The sequence below is a fragment of the Scleropages formosus genome, chromosome 5 (genome assembly GCF_900964775.1).
Source record: "Scleropages formosus chromosome 5, fSclFor1.1, whole genome shotgun sequence".
NCBI classification, from domain to species: domain Eukaryota; kingdom Metazoa; phylum Chordata; class Actinopteri; order Osteoglossiformes; family Osteoglossidae; genus Scleropages; species Scleropages formosus.
In genome coordinates this window covers 30,205,083-30,230,023 of record NC_041810.1, presented here as the reverse complement: position 1 = coordinate 30,230,023, position 24,941 = coordinate 30,205,083, and the positions used below count along the sequence as shown (strand labels likewise).

Below are 24,941 nucleotides of genomic sequence, written 5' to 3'. Positions count from 1 at the left end.
AACTAAATGGATGAAATGCGGTGCAGACTTACAGTAAACACTAACTCCCAGGGTCTTGTCTATAAAGTCGCCGTTCACTGTTATGACGGCATTTGCGTTGCTTTGCTTTTGCCATTCTTTTTTTCACCCCGAAAAATGGTGAACGCTCTTTGGTTATTCATTTATTTAACCCTTTCCGTATTTACGCGCTCCAGGCTTTGTGCACGAGTAGAAGGGCATCTGTTCAAAACTATTGTTGGACTCTGCTGTTTGATGATGGAGCATTACTCCAAGTTACCAAAAGTACCATAATTTTCCCGCTGATTTGGCCGAATGTAATTTTCCTTTCTGGCACCTGCCTTTAGACTGGAATGCGTAGCCTCGTCAAAAGCGAAATTTGCGTTCTTAATTTCCTGCAGGACGATGGTGGAGAAATTGGGCAGTAAAGCTAGAGTAAAAGAGTGGTGTTATGATGGTTACGATGGCTAGTCGGTGGAGAGAACGGCAAAATGGCCAAATTTACAGTGACCTGGTTAATTAATTAGAGCTCGACCACCTACATTTACGTTTATCTGCCACTTCCCTCCAAAGCAACTGACAACATTACGTTCCTTAGTTATTTACCCATTTGTACTCTAGGATTTTCTACTGGAGCAATTCAGGTTAAGTACCTTCATCGAGGGATTTGAACCTGGTCTTTGGAGTGCAAGACAGCAGCTTAAGTCTAGTAAAAGCTGCCCGTTCCGAGTTATCGGAGGCCCGCAATCCCTTGGGGAACGAGTATCTGCTGGGCGTATTGTTTGACATCACGAATGACTGAAATGCCTCTCGTTCCGTGGGGATTTGCATGCCGTAATCTCTCTCCTCTTCCTGCCAACATTCAAAAAGGGCTTAGAACCGCTCTGCTTAGCACTGCGCACCGCTTTCCTCTGCACTTGGCAGACGGGCAGAAGAGCCACCCAGGTGGCCAGGCGAGAATGTGCATGGATTGTTCCAGGGCTTCTGGTTGAGAGCGGGGCAGAAATGGAGAGGATATGTTTGAAGGTTCCAAGGTTCCATCGTGTGGCTCGCCCTGGGTGAAGGTTTAGCTCGAGATGGCAATGGTTTAACATAATGAGGTTTCTTTTGTTGGAGCCACTCAGTAGAGCCTTCCTAGTGGCACCTTGCTCAGTGGCCTTGTGCCCAGCATGTCCTATGTTGGGAAATGGCTGCGTGCCCAAAGCATGCTGAGATGTCAAAGGCTACACCGACAGTTTGCCTTCCGTTGCGTTGATGAGATGCCTGCTGGCTCTTCTTTGCATCCCAAGGTCTTTTGGCACGGTGCAAGGCCTCCAGGCGGTACAGCGCAAAGTAACAGGAGCCTCTCCATGTTTACCTTTCTTGGGTTTGCACTGGCATAATCCTTCAGGGCAAGACCACAGAGCTGGTTTACTGGTTACAACGAAAGTTAGGTGAGAAAAGTAAAATTCTAGTAAAATGACAATACGAGTGTATCTGCTTCCATTTAAAGTGACTACCTGGGATGTTAATATGATCAACAGTAGGAAGGTATTAGTCAGTTCAATTGTTCTGAAACCAAGCAGAATATCAGTCTCAACAGCATGTTTAAAACTTAATAGGAGCTGCATTTGTTTCCTTTAGTTTTATTTATTTAGTAATATTGTCCTCCATACTTGAAGTTCCCTCCATAAAATCAGTATTTGCACGAATTTAGTTCTGCTAAAGAAAAATCAACATTAAATCTTTGTGATAACTCTTGCGAATCCTGGGTTCCTTTTTGGATGTTGGACTTCTCGGGCAGTGATAGCTGATCACACTTTTGAAATACCGTTCTTGTGTGAAATATGAATGTTTTTGTAATATGTTGCTGTGATAGTTTTTGCTGCTTCTACTCATTTAAAAAAAAAAAAAAGAAAACACAACTGTGTCTCTGCTGAAGTTTAAAGTTTTAACCATTACCTGTGAACAACATTGATTCTTGTCTTTGGGTAACCTTCTTCAAATGTTGTAAGGCATCACAATGCTGGTGACAAATAATGGGAATCTGACTTGTTCGGTTCATGTGGAAATGATCGGGGTCACGTTCAGCAGCGGAAAAACAAAGTAAGTAGGATTCTTTAACATGGCCAGTGTGCTTACATGTCTCGTGTGCCTTTGAAATTGTCTGGATGGATGTCTGTTTGTACCTTATATACAGTACAGCGTATACAGTAATGCAGTATATACAGTCATAGCAATAACGGCTTTTGTTAAATTACGTTATTTATCGGCCTGGCAGTCGCCTTAGATCATAGGACCTTGCGCATCTTAAAAATGAACATTAAGCCCTTTAAAGGAGCAACAGTCTTAAATTACCTGTTCAGAGTGATCTTTGGAGCTTGCGTATTTGGAAGGAAAATGTAGCGGGGTTTTTTTTGTGTGTGTTTTTCTGTGATCAACTGAAAAGTTAAGTGTAAATATGAGTCACTGGAGAGATGAGAGTTTGGTGGCTTCATTCTGACATCGATGCTCTAGTGAAGCCTTCGATTCAACTCAGGGGTGTGGAGTCGGTACGCAAAACCTTCGACTCCGACTGCAGTAACCCAATAATTGCTTCCAACTCCACGACCCCACAGCGCTGGTTTAACTAAGAGTTTCATGCTCAGAGTTGGAGTATCTCCTGAATAACGGTGAGCAACCAGGTGCTTCTCCTCAAATTGAGATTCTGCGCTGGGTTCGTGTTGATCACCTGTGGATCAATAAGTAAAAGTGAGTCAAGATGCATTGACAGGTGGAACTCATGACATGCACCAGTAGGGACACGGCGAGGTCAGTGTAGTCATGGTGCTCCCCTCCAGTTCTGGTTTCTCGCTCGCTCGTCTCGTTTCTAGTGCGCTGTTAGTCTGTACCCTCAGCGATCCACCTGAGCGCGCTTAAAGTCACCAGGGAGATGACCGGTCACCCAAGAGCATAATGAGAAACCCGAGAGGGAGTTCTCGAGGGGGGGTCTCTTTGCGGCTCTCGGCACAGGACGGAGCTTGTTGCGTTCACCCCGGACACGTGTCTGCAAGGTGTTTCTCCGCAGCTCTCGGTCTCCTACGTGCTGTGCGTCATCAGCATTGAACAAAGTGCATTTGCGCACCGTTTGACGAAACGGCCCTTCCGCCGAATCTGGGTGCCGGTGTTCCGCTTTTCACTTCAGCTTTCAGGTCGGCGTTCTGCACCGATGTAAAAGCCATTATTTACATCGATTCATTCCGACGTACATCTCAGCAAAAGTACAATTTATGCATTGCATTAAGAGAAAGAGACATAGCTGCAGACACGTGACTCAAGCAAACCTAGATTGTTACCTACCACTTGCTGCACCGAGGTTCATCGTTCAAGTAGGTGCATAAAAAACAGGACAGGCAAATCCTGATATCCCGATACCATTTTTTTAAAAATATTATAAGATACACAAGCAAGCGAAAAACAATGCCGGAGTAGTGGCTGAATAAAGGCTTTATCTGCTGATGCTCATGAAGTTACGGTGCATGAACATTTACACCGTACACGAGCTGGAGAGATCTTGGGCGAAATGGGGTACGGAAAAGTTGAGTTTTCAGACCCTTCTTGAATGTAGACAGTTTCCGCAGCTCTGAGAGAGAGGGGAAGGTCGTTCCACCGCGACGGCGCCAGAACCGAGAACCAGCGCGCTTTACCTTTCCATCAAACGTATTACTGCATTGAGATATTTTTTCTACTGCAAATCTGCAGGGTTTTTTTTTGCCCCGTTACTCTGCTTTGTGTCTAATTTTGTTAATAGCGCGGTTATCTGATTTATCTACGCTGAAGGACGAAAGCGGTGGGCCGCAAGGAAGTAAATCGGTTTTTTTCCTTTTCTATCAAACAGATTTTTACTCGCATCTCTTCCCTCGGCGTACTTTCGAGACAGTGTAGCTCTTTCTCTCACTTTGTATGTTCAATATCAAATCTGAAACAACCGTGTCCGTACCTTTTGACTTCAGTGGTATAAAAACCGTGTTCCTGAGCCTCAATGCTGACTCTCGTGCGTGCTAAAATATCTTCAGATGCCATTAAAATGGTCAAAATAACTTCAATAGTTAACATTAGTTATGATAACCCAACGCAACAAGACGGTTTCCCTTCCTTAATCGATCTGTCGGCGTCACTTGTTCCGTTTTGGCGTTTCGCGGATGCGCTTCCTCTGGGTTTTAACCCCCTTTCTTTCCTAACCGTCGCAAAAACAATTTTTAGTGTCAAAGGTGTTTATTGAGTTGCCCAAGCAAGTGCGAAAGGAAACTATGTAGAAAATTTCCAAAAGTCCGCAGCGCTTCATATGTGCCGCCCGCGGCCGCGCAAGCCGAAATGCGGTATGGAATGAAGCTCCTCGTAAAGTCGAGTTGTCGAAACACAAATAAAGGAATCCTGGGGTGTGACGACTTTTGAATTCATTTAAATGAGCGTAGCGGTTGGAGCTGCTGCCGTTGGATCTGTAGGTCGCCGGTTTGAGACTCGGCCGTAGTTCCCTTGAGCAAGGTACTTACCCTGAATTGCTCCAGTAAAACCACCCAGCTGTACTAATGGGTAAAATAATTGTAAAGTAGCTTAACGTCGTAAGTCGCTTTGGAGAAGAACATCAGATGCGTCAATAAATGTCATCATTAGTTCGGTAGATATTCTGACGCGTCTTTATTATAGATAAATAAAATATTTTTATTATATTCATTTGAGCTCGCGCGTTTGAGCTTTTTTTCGGCTAATGGGAACGGTCACAACCGTGGAATAGTGAAAAGTGGAATAGATGTAAGAGTTGCCACACTGAAGTGTTGACTGGGCAATCTGAAGAATTTACTGGAAATACTCTTAGTAGTACTTGCAGCAGGGGAGCTGGATTTACACTGTTGTTACCTAGTCGCCCTTGTTTAGTAACCCCACCACAGAGTTTCGTACTGTTTCCTTGAAAGGAGTCAAACCTGTTTGTTTTATTTTGGTGCAAAGCCTGTCTGTTCCGTTCCCTTGCCCTTGCTCCGACATCTGCCGTCGGAAAGAGCGGTCGAGGACCGGAGAGCCGCGCGGTCGCCCGCGTCGGCCGCGTCCTCCGGGGTGCCCTTGTACGAAGCGCACGGGATTGCAAATTACAGCCTGTCGCTTCGAGCAGAAAGGACGCCAGCTGCGCGGTGCCGGGTGCTGCTTCAGCAGATGCTTCGGTGTCGCTTTCGTGTGCCGGGCGGCGCCGTGTCCCGCGACGCCGTTTGTCCCGCAGCCTCCTCGCCTGCTCTCCGGCCTTAAAAGTCGGTTGAGGGGCGTTTTAACCTAAAAATTTGTTTATTCGTTGATCCGAACAAATCTGTACACTGTTTATAAATTTGGGTAATTTTTTTCACCGGAGCAATTCAGGGTAAGTACCTCGGGAAAGGATACTACAGCAGGAGGTGGGATTCAAACCCGTGACCTCCAAGTCCAAAGGTGGCGGTTCGAACCACCGCGCTACCTGCTGCCAACCTCCCTGCCGCTCCTTTCCCACGACCTTGTAGTTCCCATCTGTTCCACGCCGCTGCTGGGGTCCTCTCGCTCGAGGGAGGCCGTTCGGATCGTACCGGGATTGTGTCGCTTCGTCTCGGTCGATGGGCCAGCGGAGACCGGGCTTCGCCGAGGACCGGCGTAACCGTGTTTGGGGGGTTTGTAAATCACGCGCTTTTTTTCCCGTCGATCTAACGATTGGTGTGTGTGTGTGTGTGTGTGTGTGTGTGTGTGTGTGTGTGTGGCAGAATCGCACGCATGCGTTTCAGTGGTCCAACAGAAATGACCGAGAACCCCAGCAGGGTGTAGGCATCGAGAGCAGTCCTCTGCAGGGACGTATTGAAGAGCGTTTCCTCTCTGCTGGGGTTTGGGGACAGGACTCGTCCGATGAGGATCCCGCTTTGTTATGCAACGCTGCGGAGGAACACAGCCCTGTCGATTTGCTGCCGACGGTCTCCCGGCAGGATGTTCTGTGTATAAAACAATGTTTGAGCGACTAGCGTGTGACCTGACGTCACGCCGAGCCCTTCGTGGAACTGCCGGAGAGCCACAATGGCCGGTGACGCAAACCGGATTTAAGCATCCAGGAAAGCGAAACATAATTTTACTGGTTTTTGCTTAAAATAAATAAAAGATAAACAAACAAAATTGTTGTGTGCTTGTATGCTGAGGAGGGGACTATAACGAAATGATTCCGGGTTCGATTAAAGCTTTACAGTCATCCCAAAGGGGACCTTGTATCTTTTAATTGTACACATATACCTATGGTGGACTTTTTTAATAGGAGCATATTTTAGTTAAATTTTGTGTAATCCAGCTGATGGGGTGTAAAGCATCCGATCGGTCTGCGAAACTAATGTTGTTTAATATAAATCTCAGTTGCAGACCTCATTGTTCTTAGGTCATAGGTACCAGAGTTCGCCGGTTGAGTTGGTCGCGTTAGACCTCACAAGAACACGTACCTTCTTTTTGATCAGACACGTGTTTCCTGTGTTTTGGGCAACAACAAGGACCAGCTTTTCCTTCTGATAGTTTTCCCCACAACCGTCCCCATGGCAACCAGAATGTATACATGACACATGCTGTCAAGTAAAGGCAGCGTTTATGAATCTCGGAGGCAGGGCCCGACCTTGCTGTACGTGCGGGGGTGCTGGGGGTGCAAGGTGAGTAAGGGACGCCGCTGAGCTCAACCCCCCCCCCCCCAACCCCCATGTGTCCTCCTGCAGGATACACACTTCATGTTTCCAGTATACAGGTGTGCAGCTGAATGCGTAATCGCTGTCCCAGAAATGGTCCCTTAGTCCCTCCCACCTTTGATATCTATAGTTCTTACAGAATGACCTGCAATAATGTAAGCACTGAAGTCTTTTTTTTTTTTTTTTAAATTTATTATTTAAGGTGAAACTGTTTCACTGTGTCAGTCATTTGACAGAATGTGACTGAAGGCGGCAAACAAAAAGGGGAAAAAGAACCATTTAATGATTGGCGGATGGGAGGCACGTTGGTGCAGCGGGTTTGGCCGGGTCCCGCTGTTTAGTGGGTCTGGGGTTCGAGTCCCGCTTGGGGTGGGCGCCTTGCGATAGACTGGCGTCCCTTCCTGGGTGTGTCCCCCTCCAGCTTTGCGCCCGCCGTGTTAGGCTCCGGCTCCCCGCGACCCCGTATGGGACAAACGTGTGTGTGTGTGATTGCCAGATTTGGAAAGCAGATGTGCGTATGAGTTTATGTGTAAATATACGACTTGAACAGTTTGAATGGAGAAAGGTCCAGTGACAAGGGGCCTGGTTGGGTAGCAGAGCAGGACAACTGGGACCAGGGGCCACTCGCATGATGTCATGTTCACACAAAAAGCCCACAATGGTAACCGTTGTCTCGCATCCATCCCTCCTGAATAATCCTTCCCCCCAACCCCCGTCCGTTAAACTTCCAGTTCTGCGTTCTTTCCCTGCATCCGAGGTCCGTTCATCCGAACCCGCGTCTTAAAATATTTCTGACTCGCTCCTGTGTTGTGCCTTCATATGCTTATTTTCTCTGACTTGCCTCATACGTCCTTACTTCCAATTTACCCCTTTTTACTTCAATCCCCCATTATCCTTCTTTCCTCCTGTTCTGCCCACTGCCTTCCTGCTCATTGTCCCCTTCTTTCTCCTAGTTCTCTCATTGTTTGTCTTTCTGCCCTGTCCCTCACTCCTCTCCATCCCAGCTGGACCTTCCTGCTTATGTGTAGACAGCGGGGACAAAGCGTTTCAGTCCGGTGGAGCCCCGCGTGATGAACGGTGCCGCACGGCACTCTGGGTCCACCGGCTTTGTTCTTCTGCCAGAGAGAGCGCGGGAGTGGAATGCAAGGAAGCCGGGCCGTGGATTTTGTTCCCGTCTGAGATGTTCAGGATGAAGGCGCGATTGGCCGGGAGGTGGGGTCCGCAGACTCCGTCCAGTTCTTCATTTCCTAGCTTTTCGCCCTTTGCCGTCCGTTCACCGCAGAACGGTCAGCTCTCTCCGTCAGCAGTTAAGGGGAAGCTTGACCTCGATGCTCGTTGAGTCGGTGAGAAGTTCAGACGAGCGTTACGTCGTCTGGAGCAGCTTTTTGCGCTCATGTGGAATGGTAGTTTTAGTCTTGGCTTTCCCAGTTTTCGGTCCTAGCTGTCGATAGATGGTTGACCTCGAGGAGAAGAAAGCAGGGTGGATGAATGTCCTCTCACATGTCTGATTTACCTGTCCTTTTTTTTTTTTTGGTTGTTCACCACACCCTACACTCATCCTGTGCACAGTTGCTGTGCGTGTGTCTATCCTAGAAGCAACAGGGCGTGAGGTACGGAACACCGCGGATGGGACGCCACTCCATTGCAGGGCTTGTATTAACTCTAAACAGCATGTTCGCTAACAAAATAACATTTATTCAACATGTGCGACATTTGTCAGTATCGGGCCACTTGCAGTTCACTTTATTTAATTTATGTGTGTGTTTGTGTGTATATACATATGCATATGTGTATATACACAGTATATAATATATACTATACATATAAAATCTTTAAATTTATTGGCTGAGTAAATTCTGTAAAAGGCCTGGATATAGCCAATAAAAATTGACCAATTCCTGTTTAACGGAGATTGATTGATTGATCGATCGATTATCCTGTGTCAACATGCACAATGTTTTATCGTTTGCTCGTTATTGATCGGCAACCCTCGGGAGCACCAGACGTGAACTGTAAACACCGTGGATTCGTCTTGAACTAGTTCAGTCCCGCAGTCCTGTCCCGTTAAGTGACGGCTGGATGCGGACACACAAGCGACGTTCGTTCTACCGCAAACAATAGAGGAAAGACAGACATGTAAAGAAAACACTATTAAGATGAATAATGGAGGGAGGGTCTGTGTTTGTATCTTTGGAAATTTCTAACATAAATCTGTGTAATACAAGGACAAAGTGTCTCTTTTTTTCACCGCAGCTACCTTCGCGATGCAACGTTGTGCGGAATAAATTTGTACGAGCTGTAGTTTGAACATAGACTTCCTTTGTTGACATCTGAAAATCTAAGAGTATAATGAGGAAATTACTGCCCAGATAATAATAGACTAGCAGCGCTGGATGATTTACTGGAAAGATGCTTTTCAACACAACAGGAAGAAAAGGTTTAATTTTGGGGGGGGGGGGGGGTGTTGGGGTGGGTTTTTTTATGGTGTTGGCAGCTGCTCTCTCCATATCCCACTGGCTGGGCTCGGGCCCTCAGGTCTTACCTTGCCTTGAGCATGAGACCGCTTAATGAGTTTATTGCCGGGAGGGGGGCGTAATTTAAATCAAGTCACTTGACTCTGCAACACTGAGCGCTTTGTGTCTTTATTTTCACCCCCGCCCATCTCTTCCGAGCCCCAGGATCGTCTGTTGGCGCAGCAAGCCTGGGATCCTGGGTGGACGTTCTTCGTAACCTTCGGCTGCCTTTTATTTCTCCTTCATCTTCAGAGTCTCGGTTCCAGATTTTCCGGTCATTGGTTGTCTCAGATGTCAGGTTTGAGCGAGGAACCCGTAAGATGTTCAGTTTATGAAATCTTCACAGCAAAAAAAAAAAAAAGGGCTTTTTCACCCACTGAACCCTTCTCCATCGTTAATGAAAAGAAGAGGCGTAGTCACGGCATCAACTTTCCTTTCGGGTTTTCAAGAATCGAAGTTCTGTTTCAAAGAATCTCTTATTTCTTCCACGGAGGAGGGTTTCTTGGGAGTCTGATGGGTCTTACCGAAACTTTCTCATCTTGCTTTCTCTATGAAGGTTCCTTGGGTGGCCTTAAAGAATGGTGGTATCTGTAACTACGTATTTATGAGCCTAGACGATAGGTTATTTAATTCAGTCTAATTTAAATTGCTTTCACCTTTATTCTAAAATCTAAATCAATACCCATGATTGATATCATATCCATTATCTGGGTCACGGTGGGTGATTTTGGTAGAAGAAAAGATCAATGCATTGTCAAGTTATCAGAATTTTTTTTTTTTTTTTGCTGTGTCATTCATTGTTAAACGTTTGAGGATGTAAGTGTTGTTCATGTAGCTGAAATAACCAGTTGATTTTACATGCAGGAAATACCAGCGATGGGCGAACAAGAACATTTTGTTGACTTAAAGCCGACTTGATAAGTGCATTTTTAAAACATTTTGGATGAAACACAGTTCAGATCTCCTCCCTCACTTCACACTCACTTCACACTGTGGTGCTGTGCCAGAGAAGTGTCTTAAGATGGTAAATCCAAATACTGAGTACAAGTTCCTGTTTAAAGATGTAAATTTCTTTTCACGGTATTCAGTCAATGTTTGCACTTAGTCAGCAGGTCTTGCGGCTGCCTGTTGATGTGCTCTGCTTCGGTGCCTTGCTCGGGGCAGTTTTGGAGTTACTCCTGAAGATATGATGGAACGGCTGTGGTGTCACCAAGAAAGGGACAAATTCACAGAGCAGTAACACAGCAAAGAGTTTTGTAGCACTTCAATTTTTTACACTGATGCGTTGACTTAGTTACCGTTTAACCGTGACCTAATAAAAGGTATATAAAGTAATATACACGGCGGCACGGTGAGTAGTGCTGCAGTCTCACGGTGCCTGGGTTGTGCGAGAGGACGAGGGTTTGATCCCCCCTCAGTGTGTGTGGAGTTTGCATGTTCTCCCCGTGTCTGTGTGGGTTTCCTCAGGGTGCTCTGGTTTCCTCCCACACTCCAAAGACATGCTGTTCAGGTTCCCCCGTAGTGTGTGAGTGACAGAGAGAGAGTGTGTGTTCCACTGATGTATGGACAAGTGACCCATTGTAAGTAGTGTATCTAGCAGTGTAAGTCACCGCGGTGAATAAGGTGTGTGGGCTGATAACACTACATAGTGTTCGTTGGAAATTGCTTCGGAGGAAAGTTTCTGCTAAATAAATAAACAAATATAATAGTATAATAATAATAATTTCCTAATAATGACACTTTTGTTATTCACTTAAGTATTATTGGTTTCATATTTAAATAAATAAAAAAAGGTCATGATTTGTCTTGGCTCCAGCATTTACATGAACAGAAGCTTGGCATTAACAGATTAACAGTCTGACTTTGGGGCAGGCAGTTTGCTTGAATTTTCATAGTTGGACATGCAGAATAACTCTGATAACCTGCCCAGTGAACAGGCAAACAATAAGGTAGATGATCAAGAAATCTCATGCGAAATGACGACTGCCATCATAATAAAGAAACCGAGTGACATCCCTCTGTTGTTTTGAATTTTTGTTTAGAAATCGTTTTATTGCTGGACTCCGTGGCACCTCCACCGTGAGCCTTCCGTTCAAACACAGGGGCGATGAATACGAGCTGACAAAGGGGAAGGTTGTCTGAACCTTGGGGGAGGTCATGTGATCCTCAGATCACTATTGAAACCATTTGCCATGCTTGGATGAGCCATGCTTCTTCTGGCCCTGTCCTGGGATGATGTGATGGTGTTCTACTCAACGTTGTCAAATGGGGCGAAAGTTGGCAACGGATGAGGATTGCAATAATAGAAAGCAAAGTAAGAAGAGCTTCCAAACCCCACCTCCCGTGCGTGCGGTGAATAGGCACCTTTGTGATGCTCTCGTAGTCGTCCTTTCGTTGGCCTCGTTGCGTTACGTGAACTGGCTGGCCGACCCTCGAGAGGCTGAAAGAAGATTGGGGGGTGTGTGTGGGTGTGTATGGGGTGGGGCTGTTTGGAAAGAATTTGTACAAGCCGCTTCACTAATCTCTGCCAAAGCAGCGGATGTAGGAGGAGAGGAGGGAAAGAGGAACAAGTGTGGACTGTGCCACCTGAGCTGCCACCAGCTGGTCTCCTTCCATGGCCGAGATCGCTCATCTTCCCTGTTAGTGTCCGCTTTGCTCAGTCACGTCTCCTGAAATTCTTTCTTGAATGGCTGGCTTAGGACTAAAAGCCTAAGGTGACAATGCAATATTTCCTTCAGCTCTTGTGCTCCTACAGTAGGAAGGATGAGATCGGCGTTGGATGGTCCAGCGTTGGTTTTGCGCGTAAAGCACCTTGTTTACGTTGAGTCGTCACCGATGCGGCCGACTTTTTTTTCTGCTCTCCGAGGGATGAAACGTTCTACTCATCCTCGAGGTCCACTTGTATTGGTGTCCCTCTACGATCCAGTTTTTTGCCCAAGAGGTTTCTCGTGTAGAGCAGGCCACATGATTTTTCCCCGTGGGTCAGTCTCATGAACCAATGAAAAATGACATCTGTGGTGGTTTCCGTTACTAACCCTTAAACAAGCTACCCGTCTTCAACACTATTTGAAATGCTTTATGACCCTTCATATTTTTTAAAGGTAAGAATTCTTTAAAAAAAATATATATTTTTAAATTTTTCATTAAAAATGTCATTTCCATAATGTATTTGGATTTAAAATGTCTTACCCTTATATACGTTTGTCATAGTTATAAGGTTTAAATAAACTTTTAATCTTCAATGATGCCTCATGACGAAGTTGAGATTAAATATAAAGAAAAATCTTCATCTTGGACTGTAACCCTTTCCTTCTCATGGAGTCTGAGCTGTGCAATCAACTGCGTACAAACTCCTAAAGGACAGCTTCCTGCTAACCTTCGCCGGTGTGCACAGAATTCCCCGACGCCGATCAATCAAGTCTGTAACCGTAATTTAACTGGGGGGAAAAAAATGTTGACTCAAATCCGAGATTTGGAGAAACCCATAGTCCGAGGAAAGTGCATTAAGATAATCTAACAACCAACAGTTGCTTGCTGTTCTTGAAATGTCACCTGAAATCAACTTCACTCTATGGACCACGTCATCTAAGATGTTTTCGTAATCCTTACCCGCAGCCCTGAGCACGGTTCTCTTGCATCCATGTCTGCAGTAATGCCTTCTATTACCCTTTATAGTTGGTTTTCGCTTCGTCCGAACATGGTCCTGTAGAATTTCCTAGCGGAGCGTACGGATCCAGGCCCAAACAACTGACAACCCTTCTCTCGCCACCCGCAGCCCTTCTTCCAACTGCTGAACCTGCGCAAGTTGTGCCTGAGCGACAATGAGATCCAGAGGTTGCCCCCAGAGGTGGCCAACTTCATGCAGCTGGTAGAACTGGACATCTCCCGAAATGGTAAGGCGTGAATCTTCCCACCCCCTTGCGCTCTGTGATTGCTGATGTTTCTCTCTTTCTCACGCAGTCCTCAAGGGATGCCCTTCTCCTCATGGCAATGCTAGTATTGCCAGCATCACATATGGGTGCTGTGCCAATCAGGGCTTTGACCCACGTACTAGACTCTTAGCATTATGGTTCCATTCCATTCTCCAACAAGCCAGTGGCTGCCCATCAAGGCATCTGCAAAGCAAATTGGTTTCTCATTATTAAATGTTTGATTTTAACTTTGAATTGCATTATATTAGCAGTGCAGCTTGCATCTAGAGCTTGAAAACTTTGTGGGGCAAATAATCTACTCAGGTTAACTACGTATACGTTACATTTATTCTTGTTAAGCTACTTTATTTACCCATGTTTACAGCTGGGTTATGTTTACCGGAGCAATTTAAGGTACATGCCTTGCTCAAGGGTGCTGCAGGTGGAGGTGGGGATTGAAACCTGCACCCTTTGGGTCCAAAGGCAACAGCTCTAATCGCTGTGCCCCACTAGAACGTTATTTCTTGTGGACCTAGTCTCAAAGGATTAAGGAGAAAGTGAATTGTACTATGTTCATTTAATTTACTTGTTAGTCACTTGCGTAGAGGTTTGTAGACCATGGTTATCCAGGAGGGGTTGGAGCTGCTGTGTTGCACTCAGATGGTCCACGTTCAAATTCCGCCTCCTGCTGTAGTACCCTTGAGCGATGTACTTGCCCTAAATTGCTCCAGTAAAAATGAAGCAGCTTTATATATGTTGTGAGTCAGTTTGGAAAACGCATCAGCTGAGTGAATAAATGTCAGTGTTGGTAGCTGAGAAATAGTCCTTTGATCTGTAACCTGTCAGCCAACCGTCAAACCTAAAAAACATAAACCTGTCAATTTGGGATATTCAGTTGAGTTTGGCGAAATTGTCCCGTGTCCACTGATGGGAGGTCTGATGTCTTTAGATCTGTAGTTTGTCAAGTAGCTTTTCAGGGCAGTCCTGAAAGGTCTCCTTCGTTTCGTCCAGGTCTGATCCATATGGAACTTGTTAACAGAAAGTCTTGAGTCTAAAATGATTGCTCTTTTCTGTCTCTTTCTCGCTCTTTGTGTAACCTACTGACTGCGTTGTTCCGCTCTTCTGCAGACATTCCTGAGATCCCAGAGAGCATTAAATTCTGCAAGGCGCTGGAGGTTGCCGATTTCAGTGGAAACCCCCTTTCCAGGTCAGTCCCCTGGCACAAATCACCTCGTCTGGTCAGTCAATCGAAGACGTCAGCCATTGCAGCGAGGGGCGTTGGGGGGGATCCTGAGAGCTATGACTGGTGGTAGGGCTCTTGTGCATGTAGATAACCAGCACTGTACATGTAAGCAAGGAAGAGCTCCTGTTCTTTCATCGAATTACGAGAGGTCCCGGTAAACCCAGGGAAACGGACACCTCAAGGAGAGGATCAGTTATTCTCTAAACATAAGCACAGTTACCCTTTAAGGGTCCATTTAGATCACAGCGATATGGAAAGTCGCCTTAATAGTCATCCTATACCAGTTGACGTGAGTGGTCTTGGTGGGTCACCTTCAGCAAGATCATGGGCTGAACGTCATTAACATCTTGGAATTTCTTGTCCCTTAGGAGTTTGTAGAATTGATCTCATTGATTACGCAATGTAATAGAAATTTTCTCATGTAGGTTTGCATTTTCCATTCAGTTTTGTTAGGTTAGTCATATTTTTGGCATTACTTTGTACTATATATCAGTTTTTAGGAAAATATTCCACATTCTTAAAATTGGCGAATTTTGGCACCAGATTCCAAGCACCGAATACTTTAGTACCTTTTAGGATCTGATGCTTTCTACAATGGTTTGGTACTTTCTAGGATGTTCTGGTTCCTTCTAGAATCTTCCAATGGCTGTAAAGTACCAAACTAAAACTGAGACTCTAGAAGAACTAGTGGTATTTTTGTAATCAGTAAACTTTAACTATTAATCTTAATCAATGCAAAAATCAACAGAACTAATTTGAAAAATGTTATTGTGTTAAAGCAGTTTGTTTTTTGTAATTCAGCTAGTAAATTTAGGCGCTGGTTGTGAAGTCTAAACTCAGTGGCTTCCACTTTGCATCCATTTGGTTCTGATTTCAGTTCGGTGCTTTCGCTTCCTCAGAATATCTGTACGTACTGTCTTTAAGCAACGGCCGTCTCAGATGAAGCCTCCAAGGCCTTGTGGTTGTCTAAATATGTATATTTCTTAGCGGCCACATTAAAAGCAGGCAGCCGTGCCAAAGGAGAAACGCCTCCAGCCTTGTCCAATAATGAGCTCCCACAGATACTCCATTATCTTGTCCCACACTCATCATCGGAGCGGCTCCATTATGCAGCCACCGTAGCAAAGGCAGGGCCTCTTTGGAGGCTTGTGGGCCGACAGCACTTCATACGTCCTACGCTTTCTCAGCAGGCCACTTCTGGCCACGCAGCAAGTACTTATATTTCTACTCAGTAAGTTGGGTTCTGAAAGGTGAAGTCCATTTGCATTTTGACAAGACTTTTTCAGGGAGTCGGTTTGCAGTTGCACCTCTGATTCCGTATTTTGAAAGAAACAAGTGGTGAGGGAATTGGGCAGACCGTGTCTTGATCCCATAGACATTTAGAAAGACAGGTAGGTAGTTATATGGATGGATGGATGGATGGAAACAGATGGTGAGAGACTAGAGCAGAGCATGTCTTAATCTCATAGACCTATAGAAAGACAGGTGGGTGCATGAATGGATGGACACAGATGGTGAGGGAATAGAGCAGACCATGTCTTAATCCCATAGACCTCTGGATGGATGGATGGATGGATGGATGGATGGAGACAAATGGTAAGGGAATAGCGCAGACCATGTGTTAATCCTATAGACATAAAGAAAGAACGGTGGGTGGGTGAATGGATGGAGACAGATGGTTACGGAATAGAGCATATCGTGTCTTGATCCCTGACATATAGACCAGTCCACAGCAACACACATACAACATATTGGTGACACTGGAACACTAGACATGGCATGTGTTAAAACCTCAGGGCATGAACACCGCATCTTGGTCCCATACTGGTCCTTCCTCTTTGTCTATCCTGGATGTGAGGGACTATGAGAGGGTCCTCATCATATCTAGTTACTCCTGTCTATGTGCGCTGCAGGTTGCCCGATGGCTTCACTCAGCTGCGGGGCCTGGCCCACTTGGCCCTCAATGACGTGTCGCTGCAGACGTTGCCAGAAGACATCGGAAAGTGAGCACCCCGGCCCGCTGCGCGTCCATGGAAAACACGAGTGCAGTACCCGGGGGCTTGGAGAGCATGCACACCTGTCTCCTGCAGACAGACATGTGACCAGCGAAACTGCAGGGGGCCGGCATAAGCTGTTGGTTATTATGGATGTGACAGTGCTGAGAAAGAAAACAGATTTAAAACTGAAAGTGAAAATAGTAGTGCAGCATGAAGATGGTTATAATCCTGTAATGTATTACTCTATATTAGTATTACTTTATAATGAATATTGTGTGAAATTGGGGGGCGCGGTGGCGCAGCAGCTTTGGCCGGGTCCTGCTCTTTGGCAGGTCTGGGGTTCGAGTCCCGCTTGGGGTGCCTTGCGATGGACTGGCATCCCGTCCTGGGTGTGTCCCCTCCCCCTCCGGCCTTACGCCCTGTGTTGCCGGGTTAGGCTCTTGTTCCTGGGACCCCGCTCGGGACAAGCGGTTGTACACATTGTGTGTGTATAAAACTATGTAGTATTCATACATGTTAATTGTTCATATATCCTTGTGGTTTATATAATACGGTATAAAAGGATTTGTGACTTACAAGTAAGTTGAGTTACTATGAGATCGTTGTAAGTAGGGTACCACCTATACTATAAAGTCTATTTTTGTATTTAATATAAACATCACATAGTGCTGCTTCAAAGTATAAGAATCACTTGTGTCCCTTAGTTTTACTGTGAAATGGTTATTTAATGAGAAGCTGTGCGTCTTACGTGACATAATAGATGTGTGATGAGCAATTTCATATGTTATTTTAGAGGAAATCATGTGTGTAGTAGAAACACACAAGTAGCGCAGGTGTAAAAATAAGAAGTCCAAGTAGGTAAGTAGGATCAGGGGTGTAAATCAGTCATTTATTCATTTTTAATTCATATTATATTATTAATATTGTTGTAACATTTGGATGTTATATATTTAATATTTTATAGAAGAATAATGACCATCCCTATCGGGTTCACACTTTGAAGCAGCACTGAGAGAAGGAGAACACTGACGTGAGCAGGAGTGACTTGTCCTCCAGCGACAGATTCCGCGCTGATGTTGTGTGTGTGTAACCTACAGCTTGGCCAACTTGGTGACCCTGGAGCTGCGTGAAAACCTGCTGAAGTTCCTACCCACGTAAGTGACCCCCCCCCCATGCCCCCCAACTGTCCCACATCCTCAAGGGTCCAGCAGCAGGAGCGCCGTCCAGCTTCCGTGTGGGGCCTCCAGGAGACAGTGCAGTTTGGGAAATTTATGGGAGCTCCAAAGAGAAGGAATGCAGTTGTTCCCAGTTACAGTTTTACTAAACAGACAGCTGTGTCACGATCTGCAGGGGGTGCCTGATCATCTCTTCCTTCGCCACACGTACGTGCGGTGTTGGACGTGCACCGTTGTCCGTCTGTGAAGAAATTAGAGCAAGACATTTAACTTGTCTCACGCAGATTGTGAAGGGGGTCATGTGGGGTGTGTGTTGACAGTCCAAGCTGTCAGCAGAGTAATTAGCGTATTTAATGGGTTTATTGTGTTGGAGAGTTAAGCTTCCCCGGCAGCGCTAAGCTCCTGACGACACGCACGTTGCCGGACGCCTGCTGTCACCTTCGGCGGCACGTTGCTGGCGGGGAAAGGCGGTCGCGCACAGGGGTCTGGCCCAGATTATGAATCCTTCGTTCGCGTTGAATTTTCGGACGCGCTTCACGCGCACAGGCGTGCGTTCGGCCGATTAGATGAGAAGGATGGACGGACGAAGGGAGGATCGAAGCGGCGACTCGCGGCTCGTGATCCGAGGCGCCGTCACCTCGCACGGGACCCTCCCCTTCTCACGGCTTAACCCACGGTCCCCTGCGTGGCGGTTTGGGACGAACCAGCGAGCCGTCGTTCGTTGTACAGTCGCCGTCTCCTCCTTTCTTTTTAATTCTCTACATTTTTTTTTTTTTTTTTTTTCTCCTCCTGCAGAAAACGGGCCCCTTGTGTTTTGAATTACGCCACGCGACTTTCTGGTTATGGGCAGCGTCCTGCTTCTCAGTCACTATTTTGGGGAGAAACCGGAGTCCTTTCCGTGGCAGAATGGGTTTTACATGGCGGAGCTGCACAGATTTTGATTAAAAAAAAACGTAACAACTTTGTCTCAGCTCTTCATAATGTTTTACGTGTCTTCCGACAGGTCTTCGGTTCGGCACTCAATGCGCTAGGGCGGTGTAGCCTGTTGAGTACCAGAAGGGATGCTGGAACACACTAACTAAACACACATGGGTTAGGAATAAATCGATCTTGTGGTGTCTGTTGACTGGGAACCCTGATGGGGGGTGCGAAGGGTCCGATGGGTCCCTATCCCAGTCCCCCCCAGGATGACAGCTTGTGCCCTTCAGGTGACCGTTGGGTCATCACCGCACTGCTCTCTCTCTCTAGATCACTGTCCTTCCTGGTTAAGCTGGAACATCTGGACCTGGGCAGTAATGAACTGGAGGTGTTGGTAAGAGCCACTTTGTTATTCTTCGCTGTTATAATTTATTCATTCAGTCAGTGCTTTTCTCCAGATTGACTTCCAGCATCAAGTCTGTGTATTAAGCTTACACCTGTTTACCCACCAGCTGGGTAATTTTTACTGGAGCAATTCTGGATGAGAACCTTGTCTGAGGGTATTGCAGCCGGAAGTGAGGAACGACTGGTACCCTGGGTACGAACACCGGGTACTTGGGACAGCTGGTAGTGTCATGCTTAGAGCTGCTGCCCTTGAGCCCAAAGGTTGCAAGTTTGAATCCCACCTCTAGCTCTAGTTTCCGCTGAACAAGGTACTTTCCTTAAATTGCTCCAATAAAATTACTCACCTATATAAATGGGAAAATAACTGTAAGTAGTTTAAGTTTGTAAGTTGCTTTGGGGGAAAGTGTCAGATAAATGTAAATGACTGGGACTTGAACTGCTCAATGCAACCTGCTGTCAGAACAGACACCCACGCTGTACGTTACCATGTTTTTCCAGCTCTTGCTTCACCCCAGTCTTCCAGCTGTGCGATGAGTTTGAAACAGACACCGGGTTTGAGTGTTAGGAGGGAGGTGGCAGTGGGTGCCCTACGCACACAGTGCCACGGTGTTGGCAAACCACATCCTGCACAATTTGGACCAGTTTGCACACCCTGGCAAGAGTCCTGTCAAGCAGGTTGCTCCAGACGGGTCATTACCTGTCGCCAGAGCATTTTGGGTTGAGTTCAAGGGCAGCTTACCATCAAGGAGCTGTTGGTGAACTGGATTCATTGAAGTCACGGGCTTTATGATTGATGGAAACAGATGAAATGACAACGTATTAGTAGAGCCAGCGAACAATGCATCGCCACTTTTCTTTTCACTGTACTCAAAAGCATTTGCATTTTGCAAACACACCTGAGAAAAGAGCCATCAACTAGTAGCGCTGCTATCTCACAGCGCCTGGGTGGTGCGAAAGGACGTGGGTTTGATCCCTGCTCTGTGTCTGTGGGGGTTTCCTCTCGGTGCTCTGGTTTCCTCCCATGTGCCAAAGCCATTCTGTTCAGGTTCACCCATAGTGAGTGAGTGACAAAGAGTGTGTTCCACTGATGTATGGATGAGTGACCCATTATAAGTAGTGTATCTAGCAGTGTAAGTCTCTGGGTGCTCTGGTTTCCTCCCACAGTCCAAAGACATGCTGTTCAGGTTCTCCCATAGTGTGTGAGCGACAGAGAGAGTGTGTTCCACTGGGCGAGTGATCAATTGTAAATGGTGTATCTAGCAGTGTAAGTCACCACGGCGAATAAGGTGTGTGGGCTGGTAACACTACATAGAGTTCATTGGAAGTCGCTTTGGAGACAAGTTTCTGCTAGATGAAGTAATGTAGTGTAAAGTAGGGTACTTCAGTGCGTGGCCTTTGCATCCGCCGTATTTAGACGTATTTAAAGTGGACGACACTGGATTAGCGTTGGTCACCACGCAGCTCTCTCCACAACATGCTTACTCTGTGGAGATGTTTGCAGTGCTCTGGTGTAAAGCGTCCTCTCTTTCTTGCAGCCAGAGACACTCGGGGCTCTGCCAAACCTGCGGGAGCTGTGGTTGGACCGCAACCAGCTATGCGCGCTGCCGCCGGTCAGCATAACCCGCCGATCATTTCTGCCGTTACCTGTGGGAGCAGACTGCTGCTGGATCTCCGTTTACCACGGTGTGTGGTTAAGGGTTTAGTGTTCGGGGGACGGTCTAACCGACTTGGTGCCTCCTCTCCGTCCTGCGTGCGCTCAGGAGCTGAGCAACCTGCGGCGGCTCGTTTGCCTGGACTTGTCGGAGAACCGCTTGAACGAGCTGCCCTCGGACCTAAGCGGCCTGCTCGCCCTCACGGACCTGCTGCTGAGCCAGAACCTGCTGGAAAGCGTGCCCGACAGTATCGGTAAGGGACGCACGCCGACACCAGAGACGCTGCCACAGCTGCACTTTTTTCCTTCCATGAGTAGAGCCACTTCTTATAGACACACTTATTACACACTCTGTGAAGCTGCCCTCTAGTGGTTGTTTCATGTCATTACGCTCTTTTGTTTGTTTGTTTGTTTGTTTGTTTGTTTAGCTCACAGTACTTTCAGGACCTGCTAAATTGGGTGGCCTTGTGTTTCTCTGAACAGGGTCCCTGAAGCAGCTCTCCATCCTGAAAATGGACCAGAACCGCCTGACCCACCTGACGGAATCCGTTGGGCAGTGTGAGAATTTGTCCGAACTCATGCTGACGGAGAACCTGTTGCAGGTGGATGGTTAAACGCTCATTCGTCTGACTTTCCTACTCGCCTCTGTGTTTTATACTTTACGTGCGTTAACTTTAAATTAGTCACGCCGATACATGGCCCGTTTTCTATCCGGAGTCCTGAAACAATTTCCTTTCCACGTTTCACTGCTATTAGAATTTCGATTTACGTTTATTCATTTATCTGATGCTTTTCTCTAAAGTGACTTAGTTATTTACCCATTTTTACAGCTGGGTAATTTTACTGGAGTTGCGTAAGGTCAGCACCTCGCTCAAGGTGGGAATCAAATCCCTGACCTTTGGCTCCAGATATATTCCGTTGTACGATAGCGTTGTGGTTACAGCTTCTGCCTTTTGAACTAAAGGTCACAGGTTTGAATCCCACCTCCAGCTATAGTATGTTTGAGCAAGGTCCTTACCCTAGATTGCTCCAGTAAAATTACCCAGCTGTATAAACGAGTAAATAAGCGTAAATAGCTTAACGTTTCAAGTTACTTCGGAGAAAAGCGTCGGATAAATCGATGAATGTATCCGGTGTGCCGATACTTGGTCCGTTTTCAAGAACCGCTTAGGACCAGTTCGCGTGAACCTGCAAAAACACTCACCGTGATGAGCGTCTGCCTCACTGCCCGCTCCCGCCGCCCTGCTCCAGACCCTGCCTCGCACCCTTGGCAAGCTGAAGAAGCTGACTAACCTCAATGCGGACCGCAACCGGCTCACCTCGATCCCGCAAGAGCTGGGGGGCTGCGCCAGCCTCAACGTGCTCTCCCTGCGGGACAACTGCGTTTCCCGGCTGCCCGCTGATCTGGCCAACGCCACCGAGCTGCACGTCCTGGACGTGGCAGGAAACAGGTAACCCCGGGATGTCGCCCTCTTCTTTAGGAGGACCATCCCTCCCTTACGTTCACGGGCCTTATGGGTTGCTTAGTGACCCCTCAAGTAGGCGATTTGAGAAGAATGGAGTACGGAGGGATGTGAATACAAGAGAGTGCAGTGCTGCTTGAAAGTATTGTATTGTACTTACCTGCTTGGTTTAACCAGTGCAAGTTGGACTTTACTTATTTTTACACCTGCACTGCTTGTGTGTTTCTACTACACACATGATTTCCTCTAAAGCAACATATGGAATTGGTCATTACACACATTTTATGTCACATGAGAAACACTGAATCTCTCTAAATAATCATTCCGTGGTAAAACTAAGGGACACAGAAGTTCCCGCACTTTCAAGCAGCACCGAACGCACAAGGCCAGATGAGACCTTGTACCGCAGGAAAAGAGCTACGCTGCTGCACCCTGGTGGTTCTACTCAGTGAAGGTCCAAAAATCACAAGTTCGTAGGTTTGCCGTTTGGCTCCACTGGGGTTCGAGAACCTGTGTCTAAAGCTCTCGATCTGTCGATGCTGCACTTTTGTTTACTCTGTGCCATTTGTCGCTTCTGCGAACGTTGTCCTGTCCTCCGCCGCCTGCCCCCAGGCTCCAGAATCTACCGTTTGCCCTGGCCAACCTGAACCTGAAGGCTATGTGGCTGGCGGAGAACCAGTCGCAGCCCATGCTCAAGTTCCAGACGGAAAGCGATGAGGGTACTGGCGAGAAGGTGCTCACCTGCTACTTGCTGCCCCAGCAACCCTCGTCGAGCCTTGGTGAGGAACCCCGTCCGGTGTCACCCCCCCCCCTTCATCTTTCCAGCCTCTCAATTACTGCTGAACCAAGGTGTCTGTGTGTACACACATTACACTTTGTAGTAACTCTAGTAATGGCATGGCTGATAGTGCAGTGGTTCGAACTGTTGCCTTTGGACCCAAAGACACACACACATTTTCCGAACCGCTTGTCCCATACGGGGTCGCGGGGAACCGGAGCCTAACCCGGCAACTCAGGGCGGAAGGCCGGAGGGGGAGGGGACGCACCCAGGACAGGACGCCAGTCCACCACAAGGCACCCCAAGCGGGACTCGAACCCCAGACCCGCCGGAGAGCAGGACCCGGTCCAACCCACTGCGCCACCGCACCCCCAGGCCCAACGACAGTTTCCAGTTTTTGGCATCCGGCTCCAGAGTAAAAGAATGTGATTTGGAATGTACTCTGATAAAATTATGTTTACCCTACAAGCAACACGTTTATGTAAGTGATGCTTTTTCCCCAAGCAGCTTTCAATTTTAAGCCACTTACAATTATCTAGTCTTTTAAACAGATGGGTACATTCTTTTTTTACTGGAGAAATTTAGGGTAAGTACCTTGCTCAAGGTTACCTCAGCCAGAGGTGGGAGTAAAACCTCTGACCTTTGAATCCAGAGTCAGTAGCTCTAACCACTACTCTGCCAGCTGCCCCTTATACAAGGTAAACTGGTGAAAAGGGGAATAATGGGACAGCTGGTAGTGTAACGGTTCGAGCTACTGCCTTTGGACCCAAAGGATGCAGGTTTGAGTCTCACCTCTGGCTGTAGTATCCTTGAGCAAGGTACTTACCCTGAACTGTTCCAGTAGATTTACCCAGCTGCATAAATGTGTAAATAACTGTAAGTCACTTTGGAGAAAAGGGTTGAATAAAAGCGAATATCAAATGTTGTACCGTACACTTGCGGCCTGTTTATTAGCTACAGCAGGCTTCTTGCTGGACACTTTTCACATGTATTTCACAGAGGGCAGCACTCATATTGCAAAGCGTTGGCCGTGTAAAACGAGAGGAAATCACTGTCAGTGTCACTCAAGTCATATTCCAGCAAGTTCTGAGGGTCGCGTCAGAGTAGAGCTCAGCAAGCCGAAGCAGGCGTTTATTGAAATAAAATCATAACCTACGGGATTTGTACTTGCCGCCGAACGCCTTCTGTCTTCATGTCGCAGAGAACCTCCTGCAGAACAGCATGGACGGCAGCTGGACGGACAGCAACCTGAACCGTGTGTCGGTCATCCAGTTCCAGGAGGAGGCCCGGAGCGAAGAGGGGGGCGAGGACGACGCGGCGGCTGGGGAGCGCAGAGTGAGTTGCGGTGCGGCACCGGGTGGTGCAGTGGTTACAGTCGCTGCCCTTGCGTTCGAAAGACTTGGGTTTGAATCTCACATCTGCTGTAGGACCCTTGAGAAAGGTACTTACCCTCTAAATTGCGCCAGTAAAATTCCCCAGCTGTATAAATGGATGAATAATTACAAGTAGTTTGACACTCTTAGTCAGGGGGTGCGGTGGCGCAGTGGGTTGGACCACAGTCCTGCTCTCCAGTGGGTCTGGGGTTCGAGTCCCGCTTGGGGTGCCTTGCGACAGACTGGCGTCCCGTCCTAGGTGTGTCCCCTCCCCCTCTGGCCTTACGCCCTGTGTTGCCGGGTAGGCTCCGGTTCCCTGTGACCCCGTATGGGACAAGCGGTTCTGAAAATGTGTGTGTGTGTGTGTGTGTGTGTGTGTGTGTGTGTGTGTGTGTGTGACACTCTTAGTCGCTTTGGAGAAAAGCATCAGATAAATGAAAAAATGTAAATCATCTGATGCTGTGAACAGTCTGATCCAGAGTCATCAAACACACCTTGCTAAGACTACACACACTCTCGGGTCCAGCCTGGCCTGAACGCGTTGGCACGTACGCATGGAGATAGAGAATGTATTGTAAGTAGGCGTCACTTAAGTGTGTGTGTGTGTGTGTGTGTGTGTGTGTGTGTGTGTGTGTGTGTGTGTGTGTGTGTGTGTGTGTGTCTTTTCAGGGTTTGCAGAGAAGGGCAACGCCGCACCCCAGCGAGCTGAAAGTGATGAAGAAGGTTATCGAGGAGAGGAGGAACGAGGCCTACGCTGCCAGGCCCGACAGGGATGAGGAGACCCCTGATACAGAGGTGGGGGCGCGCACACACACACACACACACACACTCTCA

General features: G+C 47.2%; 1 protein-coding gene across 1 annotated transcript in view; it reads left to right on the top strand.

Moving 5' to 3' along the window:
- The window catches only part of LOC108942152 (protein scribble homolog), a 78,420-nt gene that overhangs the window by 13,383 nt on the left and 40,096 nt on the right, over positions 1–24,941 (top strand). Inside the window, exons 2-13 of the mRNA XM_029252077.1 lie at positions 12,969–13,086; positions 14,233–14,311; positions 16,261–16,350; positions 17,442–17,498; positions 18,768–18,831; positions 20,378–20,452; positions 20,603–20,747; positions 20,977–21,095; positions 21,745–21,944; positions 22,569–22,735; positions 23,936–24,069; positions 24,777–24,902. Of these exons, the coding sequence (XP_029107910.1) occupies positions 12,969–13,086; positions 14,233–14,311; positions 16,261–16,350; positions 17,442–17,498; positions 18,768–18,831; positions 20,378–20,452; positions 20,603–20,747; positions 20,977–21,095; positions 21,745–21,944; positions 22,569–22,735; positions 23,936–24,069; positions 24,777–24,902 (1,374 nt within the window). The remainder of the gene's footprint in view (positions 1–12,968; positions 13,087–14,232; positions 14,312–16,260; positions 16,351–17,441; positions 17,499–18,767; positions 18,832–20,377; positions 20,453–20,602; positions 20,748–20,976; positions 21,096–21,744; positions 21,945–22,568; positions 22,736–23,935; positions 24,070–24,776; positions 24,903–24,941) is intronic.